The sequence below is a fragment of the Anomaloglossus baeobatrachus genome, chromosome 2 (genome assembly GCF_048569485.1).
Source record: "Anomaloglossus baeobatrachus isolate aAnoBae1 chromosome 2, aAnoBae1.hap1, whole genome shotgun sequence".
Classification (NCBI taxonomy): domain Eukaryota; kingdom Metazoa; phylum Chordata; class Amphibia; order Anura; family Aromobatidae; genus Anomaloglossus; species Anomaloglossus baeobatrachus.
Window position 1 is genome coordinate 744,999,893 of NC_134354.1, and position 14,513 is coordinate 745,014,405.

A 14,513-nucleotide genomic window follows, 5' to 3' on the forward strand; every position below is an offset into this window, starting at 1 on the left:
ACGATCTATGGACGTATAGAGAAGCAGATTAGCAGAATGATATTATATATAAACTTTATTTATAGAAATCCCTGGTGTTTGTATGCACGTGTCCAGTGGGCGGTCTAACTAGTGATTGACAGCTTTTTCTGCATTTAATCATACGATGAAGACTGTCAATCACTGGGTAGGACCGCCTACTGGATATACATGCATTCTGACACTAAGGATTAAAAGGAATAAAACGCAAGAGACTTTTTGTACTACAAATGTGTATCAGTCGGATGAACTCATCCAGCTTTATAACATTCTGCAGATAAAATGCCTTGCATAAAGCGTACATTTCCCATCATACCCAGCTGACTGATTTTTTTTTTTCTTTATAGCTACCCTGTACGTGGCATAGTATGTAGGGACACATCATACATCTCAATTTTAGTACTTTTGCTGTTAGTTTGGCTATCTAAGGCCAGAGCTTATATATTATATTTTTAGCGAACACCACCGTATGTACACTATGGACAAAAGTATTGGGGCACATGACACCTTAGGAACCTGACAACAACCTGCAGCTCACTCTCACTGCTCTCACAGACCCTAAACAGGTTCCACACCTGTCGCCAAGCTGGAATACCTGGGGCCCTATTTTACCCTGGCTAATGGGCCTTAAGTAAGGATTGAGGCTATGAGCTCTTCGTCAGCACCACTATCAGTAATGGAAGACACAAGGGAAGAAAACAGGGGAAACACAACTACAATCACCAGAGCCCTGGTAGATAGCAAAGACAACACATATCAGATGTTCCAGCAACCACTGGAGTATGGAGTAACAGAAGACGGCTTCTCCACAGCTCAGTCAGGAACAAACTATAAACTGCACCCAAATTCCCCTAGGGGAAGGTTTATAAAGGAAGGTAGAGGATGGCAACTGAGAGACAAAACTGACCTAAGGTCCTAGTGTCCACTGCTGCAGAAACAGGGAACTATCAGATAACAACATGTGCTGCTAATTTCTGGGATTTTCTAACACTCGATGCCACGGGAATGTCAGCCAGCCATGATACATCCGTGACACGTGGCAGAAGGCCAGATGTTCTACGTCGGGGACAATGGGACTAAATGGAAAAACTTGAATTCAAAGAGCGAGGTGTTCCCCAATACTTTTATCAATATAGTATATTTATGATGGTCAGCTTGTCAATTGCAGTAGTACAGAGGAATTGTTTTTTGTAATTGACAAGACTTTAGCTTCATTAGGATTCTGCTTACTTCTGCTTTTTATTAAATCAAGGTTACAAATTGCAGCATGTCTGATAGCAAAGCATCCCATGAGCCTGCCAAGCAGCGAGCTGACGCCATTACTGGCCATCCTTCACCAGCTCCTGGCCGAGCAGAGGAGAGGAGAGAAAGCGGCTTTTGTGCTGAGATGTTTGAAGGAGGTTGCAATTTGCCAAAAGCAAAAGACGGATGTGACTATGTCCCCAAAATCAGATCTGCAGAAGCTTTGGACAAAAATCTGGGCTGTTACTTTACGTAGTTTGAGTTCTCCGCAGACTGAGGCCGACAGTTTTGCATTATTAGGTGTCATCCTACAAGGAGGCCTAGTAGCTGCAGACAGAGATTTTTGGAAGATTTTTTCAGGATCCGCTGGCAAACCATCCAGGTAGTTATATGTATTAAGTTATATTTGTGTACTAATTTTTGTTTTTTTACCAAATCTTTTGCTAAATTTCTATTAAAATAAATAAATCCGCAATAAATCTAAACTGTACCTAGAGAATATTTAGGCAAGCCTTGGCGCCAACCCTAAAAATTAGAAGCCAGCAGTAACTTTCTGCAGAGCAAGGGCCATCCAACCTATTTTCTCCGAAAATAAGACCTACCCCGAAAATAAGCCCTAGCAGGAATCTTCAGTCTTTATGCACTGTACTTAAAATATAAGCCCTACTCCAAACATAACCCCTAGTTAAGGCTCAAAAAGGAAGTGTTCGGGCACCTAAACAAGTTAAAGGCTACAGCAAGACACTTAAAGAAAGACAATGGCCTCCAAAGAGAGAACATGGCCACAAAAGATACCATACAGCCCCCCCCTTACCCCCAAAAAACAAAATAAACATTCTGCATTTACCAGAACCCAAACAACTATAGCTGGCAAGTGCTGACAGTGGATGGGCTCTCCCCAAGAGATATGCGTTGCTGTCAGGTCCCTCGCACACACACACACACATCTGATTGATCTCTCCCTCTCTTTCCCTCCCTCTCTTTTCCTCCCTCTCTTTTCCTCCCTCTCTTTCCCTCCCTCTCTTTCCCTCCCTCTCTTTCCCTCCCTCTCTTTCCCTCCCTCTCTTTCCCTCCCTCTCTTTCCCTCCCTCTCTTTCCCTCCCTCTCTTTCCCTCCCTCTCTTTCCCTCCCTCTCTTTCCCTCCCTCTCTTTCCCTCCCTCTCTTTCCCTCCCTCTCTTTCCCTCTCTCTCTTTCCCTCCCTCTCTCTCTCCCCTTACACAACACGGTCAAGTCCCTTGCACACACATATCTGATCTTTCTCTCTCACCCCACCCTCTCTCCCTCTCTTTCTCCCGCTCTCCTCTCCCCCCCACCCTCTCTCCCTTTTTTCTCCTCCCTCTCTTTCCCTCCCTCTCTCTACCTCCCTCCCGTCTCCCCCCTCTTTCTCTCTCTCTCCCCCCTCTCTCTCTCTCTCTCTCTCTCTCTCCCCTCTCTCTCTCCTCTCTCTCTCTCTCCCCTCTCTCTCTCCTCTCTCTCTCTCTCTCTCTCTCTCTCTCCCCCTCCTCTCTCTCTCTCCCCCCTCCTCTCTCTCTCTCTCTCTCTCTCTCTCTCTCTCTCTCTCTCTCCCCCTCCTCTCTCTGCCCTCTCTCTCTCGCTCTATCTCTCCCCCTCCTCTCTCTCTCTCTCTCGCGCTCTCTCTCTCTCCCCCTCCTCTCTCTCTCTCTCTCTCTCTCTCCCCCCCCTCCTCTCTCTCTCTCTCTCTCCCCCTCCTCTCTCTCTCTCTCTCCCCCTCCTCTCTCACTCTCTCTCTCCCCCTCCTCTCTCCCTCTCCCTCCCTCTCTCCCTCTCTCCCTCTCCCTCTCCCCCCCACCCTGTCTCCCTCTCCCTCTCCCCCTCTCTCTCCTTACACAATGGTCCAAGCAATTGGGAATGTGCAAAGTCAAAATATAGTGGAACGTGGTAATATAATATGAAGTTTTCCCTCTACCAAACCGACTGTTTGATTCATTCTTCTCCCCTTCCGTAGTTGTAACAATCGGCCTCTGTATGTCCCCAGTAATCACAGCAGGTCTATTTCTTCCCAATAATCATATCAGAATTAACCTCAGCCCATTCTTATCCAACTTTATACATTTGGTACTATATGGAAGCACCCAGCCAGAAAATGTGTAACGGCCGGGGGGCAAATCCAAGTCACTACAGGAACCAGTTGTAGAGGCAGGTGGAGCATCGGGGAAATATTCACTCGACATATAGTCTGTGCACTCGGTGTAGGGATATGTTAGACAAGCCTTATGTACATTACAGGCCTTTTTTAAAAACATGAAGAACTTGTTTTATCCCCCTATAGCCACAGCAGAATTAATTTTTTATCTTACATCCCCAGTAACCACACCACAATGTGTTCTTTTTTCCACAAGTTGTTACAGCACATCTTGTTCTATGCCCCTGTTTTGCCTTAGTAATCACAGCAGACCTTTGTCCTTTTTCCTTCAGTTGTCAAAGCAGTGCCCCTCCTTACCACATGTATGTAGGGTAACATGCCAGACGGTTTTGTCCAGCCCCGTGGTTATATATCAGTTTTTTTTCTTTCAATAATTTTTATGCACCCACAGTCTAATACCGTGTTACTTCAAAAATAAGACACTGCCTTATATTATTTTTTGCCCCGAAAAATGCGCTAGGGCTTATCTTTTGGTGGGGCTTATTCTTGGGGAAACAGTTATTCCCCCCCCACCCCCCCCAAAAAAAGCAGACCTCCCTACCCAGGAGAGTTTTACCATGTTTTCCAGACCCCGGACGTCTATGTTGTTTTCAGGTCCTCCTGCGATCTTCAGTGGGCACTCCCAGCAGGTATGCTGCACGCAGTTTTCCCTGCTTTTAGATGACATACTCACATACATCAGATCACACACACATCAGATCGCACACACTCACCACATCTGGCGATACCGATTGCTTCTGGGTGGCAGAGGAAGATGGGACACAGAGCAGTGGAGCGAGAGGACCTGTGGTGGAATGCATCAATGTGGGTGTGTGATCTGGTGTGTGATCTGATTTGTGTGGGTGTGTGACCAGGGAGCATGCACTGCGAGTGGAAGAAAAGCAATTCCGGCAGCTAAATAGGAAAGGGTTCTTTACAGTTAGAGCAGTCAGACTGTGGAATGCCGACCACAAGAGGTAGTAATGGCAGATACTATAACAGCTTTTATATCAGGGCTGGATGATTTCTTCTTACACACAACATTGTTGGTTATAAATGACTTAGTGACCAAATGTAGAACTGGTGGAGGAAGGTTGAACTAGATGGACCTAGGTCTTTTTTCAACCTAAGTAACTATGTAACTATATGTGTGGATGTGCGATCTGATGTGTGTGGGTGTGCGATCTGATGTGGATGTGCGATCTGATGTGTGTGGGTGTGCGATCTGATGTGTGTGGGTGTGCGATCTGATGTGTGTGGGTGTGCGATCTGATGTGTGTGGGTGTGCGATCTGATGTGGATGTGCGATCTGATGTGGATGTGCGATCTGATGTGGATGTGCGATCTGATGTGTGTGGGTGTGCGATCTGATGTGTGTGGGTGTGCGATCTGATGTGTGTGTGGGTGTGCGATCTGATGTGTGTGTGGGTGTGCGATCTGATGTGTGTGTGGGTGTGCGATCTGATGTGTGTGTGGGTGTGCGATCTGATGTGTGTGTGGGTGTGCGATCTGATGTGTGTGTGTGGGTGTGCGATCTGATGTGTGTGTGGGTGTGCAATCTGATGTGTGTGTGGGTGTGCGATCTGATGTGTGTGTGGGTGTGTGATGTGTCTGTGTGGGTGTGCGATCTGATGTGGATGTGCGATCTGATGTGTGTGGGTGTGCGATCTGATGTGTGTATGTGGGTGTGTGATCTGATGTGTGTGTGGGTGTGCGATCTGATGTGGGTGTGCGATCTGATGTGTGTGTGTGGGTGTGCGATCTGATGTGGGTGTGCGATCTGGTGTGTGTGGGTGTGCGATCTGATGTGGATGTGTGATCTGATGTGTGTGGGTGTGCGATCTGATGTGTGGGTGTGTGTGTGTGTGATCTGATGTGTGTGTGTGGGTGTGTGATCTGATGTGTGGGTGTGTGTGTGTGTGTGATCTGATGTGTGTGTGATCTGATGTGTGTGTGTGTGGGTGTGTGATCTGATGTGTGCGGGTGTGCGATCTGATGTGGATGTGCGATCTGATGTGTGTGGGTGTGCGATCTGATGTGTGTGTGGGTGTGCGATCTGATGTGTGTGTGGGTGTGCGATCTGATGTGTGTGTGTGGGTGTGCGATCTGATGTGTGTGTGTGTGGGTGTGTGATCTGATGTGTGTGTGTGGGTGTGCGATCTGATGTGTGTGTGGGTGTGCGATCTGATGTGTGTGTGAGTGTGTGATGTGTGTGTGTGGGTGTGCGATCTGATGTGGGTGTGCGATCTGGTGTGTGTGGGTGTGCGATCTGATGTGGATGTGTGATCTGATGTGTGTGGGTGTGCGATCTGATGTGTGGGTGTGTGTGTGTGTGATCTGATGTGTGTGTGTGGGTGGGTGTGTGATCTGATGTGTGGGTGTGTGTGTGATCTGATGTGTGTGTGATCTGATGTGTGTGTGTGGGTGTGCGATCTGATGTGGATGTGCGATCTGATGTGTGTGGGTGTGCGATCTGATGTGTGTGTGGGTGTGCGATCTGATGTGTGTGTGGGTGTGCGATCTGATGTGTGTGTGTGGGTGTGCGATCTGATGTGTGTGTGGGTGTGCGATCTGATGTGTGTGTGTGGGTGTGCGATCTGATGTGTGTGTGGGTGTGCGATCTGATGTGTGTGTGAGTGTGTGATGTGTGTGTGTGGGTGTGCGATCTGATGTGGATGTGCGATCTGATGTGTGTGGGTTTGCGATCTGATGTGTGTGGGTGTGACATCTGATGTGTGTGTGGGTGTGACATCTGATGTGTGTGTGGGTGTGCGATCTGATGTGTGTGTGGGTGTGCGATCTGATGTGTGTGTGGGTGTGCGATCTGATGTGTGTGTGGGTGTGCGATCTGATGTGTGTGTGGGTGTGTGATGTGTGTGTGTGGGTGTGCGATCTGATGTGTGTGTGTGGGTGTGCGATCTGATGTGGGTGTGCGATCTGATGTGTGTGTGTGTGGGTGTGCGATCTGATGTGGATGTGTGATTTGATGTGTGGGTATGTGATCTGATGTGTGGGTGTGTGTGTGTGTGATCTGATGTGTGTGTGTGGGTGTGCGATCTGATGTGTGTGTGTGGGTGTGCGATCTGATGTGGGTGTGCGATCTGGTGTGTGTGTGTGGGTGTGCGATCTGATGTGGATGTGTGATCTGATGTGTGCTTGACCACTTCACGGCCCCCCGAAGAAGTCATCGAAACGTGCGCGTCGGGGCACGTTTTCCTCAGTCCCGGCTACCTATGGGTGAGTGCGCTGATGGGAGTGTTTCCAGCTAATTTGTATTTATCCCTTGGCTGGCCCCCCTTCCTAATGACTTTGGCCCCTCGGAGTGATGGGTAATGTAATGTTACCATGCCTGTTACCTTGTATATGCGTTGCAATGCCTTTTACCTTGCATACGATTCCTATAAATGTATAAATGGGTAACTTTGGCCTTTGTATTAATAACTCTGTGGTCTGACGATATGAGTTTATTTGCACTCCCTATATGGTCTGGTGATCTGTTTCATCTGTGATTCTGCTGCAGCCTGATCAGTGTTTTTGATTCTCTTAATGTGTATATAATATTACTCCTTTGCTATACACTTAAATTTAATAAATTTGATACTTTTGCAAAGGCTGGTATAATGTGTATTGATTCAGTGGTCCTTTAGTGACCTATGACTGCATTGCCCCTGTTTCTCTGTGTGTGTGCTGATGTGTGTGTGTGTGGGTGTGCGATCTGATGTGTGGGTGTGTGTGTGTGTGATCTGATGTGTGTGTAGGTGTGTGATCTGATGTGTGGGTGGGTGTGTGTGTGTGTGATCTGATGTGTGTGTGATCTGATGTGTGTGTGGGTGTGTGATCTGATGTGTGGGTGTGTGTGTGTGTGATCTGATGTGTGTGTGTGTGTGTGATCTGATGTGTGTGTGATCTGATGTGTGTGTGGGTGTGTGATCTGATGTGTGTGTGGGTGTGCGATCTGATGTGTGTGTGGGTGTGTGATCTGATGTGTGTGTGTGGGTGTGCGATCTGATGTGTGTGTGGGTGTGTGATCTGATGTGTGGGTGTGCATTCCACCACAGGTCCTTGATGCGTTACACTGCAGGTCCTCCCGTTCTGTCTTCTCTCTTTTGGGGGTGTCTGCTTTCTATAATGAAGTCTCCTGCAGTATCTTTAACTTTTTTAGCTGCATGGACACTTCATTATTGAACCGCGACTAGGGCTTATTTTCGGGGTAAGGCTTATTTTTGGAAAAACACAATAGCCATTGCCCAATATTGATGGTTAGAAATACATCTTATCCAATAAAAAAATGTATATCAGTATTAAAGATTAAACTTACTAACCTCTAATTGTATTTGCTTTTTCCCTTCTTAGCTCGGCTGTGCAGTGCTTGTGTTTGGCCCTCAGCTCTTGCACCGTCCCAGATCATCTCACCTCAGACCTGAAGCTGCCGATACATGAGGGCAATGGTGGCAAAAGACTGCTCAAGGAAGAGATTATTAAGTGGTTATTGTTCGGTCATCTAGATGACGAAATGGATGACGCCAGCGAGCACTCCCCAATAATAAGCCAGTGAGTGGTGATAAGCCTGCAGTGTGTTCCCGCCTGTATTATACTGTGGTGGACCATTCTTCCTAAATTAAAACTTAAGTCACCAGTTTTTTGTTGAAATCCCACATCTAAATAGTAGTGTAATGAAGCGTGGCCCGCCGCTCTGTAAGGCTCACCTCACATCAGCGGTATTTTGCCGCGAAACCAGAACCGGTACAAATGCGTTTCTGTTCCATTCATTTCCAATGGAATCGCTGCAATATGCAGTCACATGCGGTTGCGTGCGTCATACACAACCGCATGTGACCGCATCTTTCCACGATTCCATTGGAAATGAATGGATTGAAACGCATTTGTACCGGATCCGGTTTTGCGGCAAAATACCTCTGATGTGAGGTGAGCCTAATGCGGGCTTTACACGTTACGATCTATCATGCGATTGCACGAGCGATCGTAACCGCCCACGTCATTTGTGCGTCACGGGCAATTGATTGCCCGTGGCGCACAAAGTCGTAAACCCCCCCGTCACACGCACTTACCTCCCGTGCGACGTCGCTGTGGGCGGCGAACATCCACTTCCTGAAATGGGAGGGATGTTCGGTGTCACAGCAACGTCACACAGCAGCCGGCCAATGGAGGCGGAGGGGCGGAGATGAGCGGGATGTAAACATCCCGCCCACCTCCTTCCTCCCACATAGCCAGCGGGAGCCGCGGGACGCAGGTAAGCGATGTTCATCGTTCCCGTGATGTCACACGGAGCGACGTGTGCTGCCACGGGAACGATGAACAACCGGCGCCATGTTCCATAAACAATTTTATGAAACTTAGCGACGAGTACACGACTCACGATTTGTGAGCGATACTGCGTCGCTAGGAGGTGTCACACAGGTCGACCTCGCAAGCGATGCCAGATATGCGTCACAAAAAACGTGACCCCGACGATCTATCGCACAATAGATCGTCTCATGTAAAGCAGGCATAAGTTACTTTGTTGAGGACGTCCATGCAGGGGTGCAGCTCACTTTGTATTTTTTTTTTTTACCATCCGCAGATACTTTTCCCAACCATCCTTTCAGAAATCTCTCGTTAGCCTCACTATGAAGAATTCCAGCGCTTCTATGGACTATTTTGGAAGCTTTTTAGTTTGGTGAGTAGGATTATTTATGACTTTTTTTTTTTTTTTTAGATTTTTTTTATGTAAGTAAATTACAAGTCATTTTCCCTACAGCTTAATAGCTGGCAGTTCCGGCATAGGTTACAGGAGTAAAAAATTGTAGGCCACGGTTTGTGACTTTATAGACTTTTTTTGGGACTGTCCACTTACTTCCAAATTCATACAAAGTCATAGAAAGCTTTTTTTCTGTAAAAATAATCAGCAGAAATTTTGATGTGCTTTTGGATCTAAGAAAAAGACTGATCCAACCTTTAATGTGAACAGAGGTAAACTGAGCATGAAACATAGTAATAAATAGGAGACAGTTCCACTCTGTAGCACTAAGATATATGGAACAATGAATATGGGAATATAGCAGTAATGCATGTCTGTGAAAAACATATAATAATTGAGATACTTAGCACATAAAAATTGCCAGTTTTATATGAGTGCAACAGCCAACGGCAAGGCGACCTTTTTTTGTTAGGTACCTATCAAACTAATGCCTCTCTTTGGGTAAAAAAAAGTACAATTTATGGGTGGACAGGAATTTGCAAATAGATAATTAAAATCGCCTGAGGCTGAAAAGCAGGAGCTCAATCAGAAGGCATGACCCTGTAATCTAAGAAAAAGACTGATGCCACATCCTACCTTTCTTTTTTTTTATTTAAAACATATTTTATTTGATGTCAGCAAGCACATATCATCAACAAGAGAACATGTTGTTACATTCCATAAAATGTCTCCGGATCGTGCAATGCTTCTGTTACATCATTTTCTTTTTCATTGTCACAACAATTTCATCTCCATAGAATTATCTTAACAATAATTATCTTTAACTTAACAACCTAACCTATTTGTTCCCTTCAGTTGGTCCTTTGGATGCTCCCCATCTTCAGTGTCCCTAGTGTCCCTGCAATGTCTTCCACACAATACCAAGACGTGTGTTCAAATGCTTTAATTAACTGGGTGATTTCCGTCTGTGTGAAGCTTTGCTCAATAAATGTTCTCCATTTTTTGAAGAATCTTTTAGTGGACTTCTCCTTATGTTTCTCCGAATCCAGTTTGTCGTACATCATTATTGTTTTTAGGGTATCAACTATTTCTGTATTTCTCGGAGTCTGTCTTATCAGCCAGTTCCTAAGTAGGCATTTCTTGACCACAAGCAATACTACGTGTATTACACCTGGAATGTGAGCACTTGCTCTGTCAGTTTCTATAGGGGCTTCTATACAGTGAAACAAACAGGCCTGAGGGGTGACGGGTATAACTACTTTCCAAATCCTCAATATGTACACCGCCGCTTCCTCCCATACCCCCCTCACCTGTGGGCATTCCCATATGCAGTGAAACAGTTTTGCCTTATGGAGTCCACATTTAGGGCAATGGTCCCTACTTTTCTAATGTGAACAGGAGCAAACTGAGCATGAAACATAGTAATAACAAGGAGACAGTTGCACTCTGTAATGCTAAGATATGTGGAACAATTATTTTTGGGAATATAGACATGCATTACTGCTATGAAAAACATGTAACAATTTAGATACTTAGCACACAAAAAATGGTCTGTTTTATGTGGGCCCAACGGCAAGGTGACCTTTTTGTTGGGTCTTTATCAAACTAATGCCTCTCTTTGGGTAAAAAACCCTACAATTTTTGGGCGGACAGGAACCTGCAAATGAAGAATTAAAATCCCCTGAGGCAGAAGAGCAGGAGTGCTCAATCAGAAGGCATAACCCTGTAATCTAAGAAAAAGATTGATGACGCATCCTACCTTTCTAATGTGAACAGGTGCAAACTGAACATGAAACATAGTAACAAAAAGGAGACATTAGCACTCTGTAGCGCAAAGATATGTGGAACAATGAATATGGGTATATAGACATGCAGGGACCCAACAAAAAGAGGTCGACTTGCCGTTGGCTGTTGGGCTCACATAAAACTGGCCATTTTTGTGTGTTAAGTATCTGAATTTTTATATGGTTTTTCATAGCAGTAATGCATGTCTATATTCCCATATTGATTGTTACACATATCTTAGCACTGCAGAGTGCATTTGTCTCGTTTTTGTTGCTGTTTTTTTGGCTGCCATATTACTGTGGTATTTTCCATGATATATGATGCATGTGCACTATATGGCAGCACACAGGCACTCTGCTGGGGCACAGATTCCTCAAGATTAGCCCATCCTCCTCTCAACTTGAAATGTGAACCCCTCCGCCCTTTCCTTTCTCACTTTCACAGTTTTCCAAGAAGTTGATATATACACATTTGGTCCCTATTAATCAAGTAATCACTGGCTAGTTTTTTGGAGTTTGATACTGGAATTATTGCCATTAAATGCTTTGTACACCATTGCACATTTATTTTATTGTTCATTTACTTCCTAAATGCAAAGGTTAGCAACATTTTAAATAGTTTTCATTATTTTTTTTTACCATTTTGCTTCTGCATAGTGTCAGTGAGTCCTGTATATAGCTGAGTGCTTTTGCAAAATTAATGCACATCCATTAGGGCTCCTGTTTCCGGTTATGATAGCTCTCCAAAGACATACTGATAGGGACCTTAGATTGTGAGTCCTAATGGGGACAGTGTTGCTGATGTATGTAAAGTGCTGTGGAATTAATAGGGCTATATAAATAAAATAAATACTATTATTATTATTATTATTTTTTCTACCTCTCCCTTCAGTCAGTGTTTTTGTGATATCAGCAAGGAGAAGGTTGTATACAGATCTGAAGTGGATATGGAGGAAAGTATCTAAAGTCTTAGGCCTCCTTCACACGTCCGTGTTTCCGGTACGTGTTTGGTCTGTTTCTTCACGTGCCGGAGACACAGGCACACGTAGACCCATTAAAATCAATGGGTCTGCGCACACGTGCGTGTTTTGCTATGGACCGTGTGTACGTGTGGAGCATACGTGTGCCCGTGTGCTCCATATGTAGACATGTCCGTTGTTCTCTGGCATCACGAGAGTCACACGGCCCGCACACAGACTACACGGAGGTGATCCATGTGACACGCACCGGAGAAAACACACATGTTTGTTAAAAAAAAAATCTATGCTCACCTTCTCCAGCGCTGCCATCTCTGCCGCTGCTGTCACTTGCTTCCGATCCCCCTTTCATTATGATCATTGCATATTCACTCCACTGCGGGCGGAAGCAGCAGCAGCGGGGAGTCGGCAGGATCGGAGACCGAAGATCAGCACCACGAACAGCAGGGACAGGTGAGCAGAAAGTTTCCGTTCTCCGTGTGTTATCACGGATAACACACAGAGAACACATGTGTGCCATAAAAACGGCACACGGAGGGCAAAACGCACCTTTGACACGTCCGTGAAAAACGTGCGTGACTTTCACGGACGTATGAAAGAGGCCTTAGAGAGAGCAGAGAAAACAAGCTATAAATCAGGCAAAAAGCAAATGAAGAGGAAATAAGTGCAGGATAGAAGCTGTGCAGTGAAAACTGCAGCACCCTATATACACTCAGAGCTGACATCCAGCCTATATTACTGAGAAGGACACTCCCACTAAAAATAGGCTGCAAACTGCTTATCAGGTGGTCTGAAAATGAATACCAATTACAGGCTAACATTAGTGTAATTTTATTAGCTAAGTTTTAGAACTAACAAGTAAAATTATTTTTTTCCATGTCACAGGTGTTCATAGCATACATTTTTTCATGTCACAGGGGATTATGATTATTTCTTTATCGTTCCTATGGGAGACCCAGACATTGGGTGTATAGTTTCTGCCTCCGGAGGACACACAAAGTACTACACTCAAAAGTGTAGCTCCTCCCTCTGAGCTTATACACCCCCTGGAGAACCAGATCTAGCCAGTTTATCGCTTTGTGTTCAGGAGGCATACATCCACACATGCATTCTCATCTGATTTTTCATTTTTGGTAAGAGTTTGAAGAAAAGCGGGTCCAAGCCTGGACCCCCGGCATGTCCCTTCTCACCCCACTGTGTCGGCGGTGCTGTTAAGGTTGATTCCAAGGCTGGAGCCTTACATGCCGTGCTCCTTCACCATCCCTCTGGGCTCTGGCTTGAAGTGGGAGCCAGCACGGTTCTCCATGCTTGGCAGGAGACCGGTCTCCATCCGCAGCCCTTCAGGATCCTGCTGGACCGGAGCACTCGCCCCCAGGGACTTGGAACCCTGCATCTCAGCAAGCTAAGTACCTGAGACGTTTATATATGGGGGTCCCTTGTACTTTATTGTTGTGGGAGAGTGTGCTGAGTGTTTTTTGTGACATTTCCGGCGGGTTCTCTGGCTGTCGCCTGAGAACCGCGCCGATGGTGCCTGCGCGCCGGCCACACCGCTCAAATTTAGGCCCCGGCTTCGCCGGAGGCCTACTTTCGGTTTCACTGCCCTCGCATGTCATTCATGCAGAGGGACAGTGCGGCTCCGCCCAGCGGCCGTTCTACACAGGGGAGAGACACTCCTCACTGAGTTCATGTCTCCTCCCCTGTAGGTCTCTATGGCCCTCCAGATCCCGCTCTCAGAGTGAGTCCCGCCCCCTCTCTTCACTCCGGCGCCATTTTCTCAACGTTCTTCCCTGCGATCAGCGTTGGCTGCAGCATCCCTGCTGAGGTGCTTGGGGGTCCGGGCTTTGGGATCTGGAGGGCACACAAACCGCTCCAGCGGTCTGGTAAGCCACAACCTCCGGTTGTGGACCTTCTGTATATACTCTCTGGGGGTCATTCTGGCAGAGCCCCCACTTCAGCAGCATGTCTCACACGAGGAGCAAGGCTCCAAAGCTGTACTCAGTATGCACTGCATGTAAGCTCCTACTGCCTGAACCGAGCACCTATCCACATTGTGATGCCTGCTCTAACCTGACGATGCCTCAGCCTGGAATCGCCCCCCCAGTGGTCTCTCAGGCTGCTCCGGTCCCTGTGGCTGAACCCCCGGCTTGGGTAGAATCCTTTTCTAGGTCTATCTCCCAGTCTTTTGCCGACTCCATGGGACAGCTGTCCAGGACTTTGCTGAACATGCATCAGCCCCCTTCACAGGGTGCCTCTGCTGCTAGGGCTCTCTCAGCGGAGCTCACAGAGGATTCATCATCTGGTCCCAGACCCCGTCCTCCTAAAAGGAGACGCAGGGCTCCCTCTCCTTCCTCGTCCCGCGGCTCTGATTCAGGAGCTGACTCGCAGGACGAGGAGGATGCCTTTACAGGGGGCTCGGAGGCTAACTCCATGTGCCCCATTGATCTGTCCGAAAGTGACTCCGATGTTAGTGATTTGATTGCGTCCATTAATTCTGTACTGGATCTCAATCCGCCAGTATCAGAGGAGCAACCCTCTCTGGCAGAAAAGCACCAGTTTACCTCGCCTAAGAGGACAAAGAGTGTGTTCTTTAACCACTCCAGTTTTCAGGCCGCTGTGTCCAAGCCTAGGGCCTGTCCTGACAAACGCTTCC

At 46.7% G+C, this 14,513-nt stretch overlaps 1 protein-coding gene across 2 annotated transcripts in view; it reads left to right on the forward strand.

Moving 5' to 3' along the window:
• ATM (ATM serine/threonine kinase) overlaps positions 1–14,513 on the forward strand; it is a 262,350-nt gene that overhangs the window by 62,660 nt on the left and 185,177 nt on the right. For both annotated transcript variants that reach the window (XM_075337438.1, XM_075337439.1), the window contains exons 10-12: positions 1,271–1,642; positions 7,758–7,955; positions 8,986–9,081. In XM_075337438.1, coding sequence (XP_075193553.1) covers positions 1,271–1,642; positions 7,758–7,955; positions 8,986–9,081 — 666 coding nt within the window. The remainder of the gene's footprint in view (positions 1–1,270; positions 1,643–7,757; positions 7,956–8,985; positions 9,082–14,513) is intronic.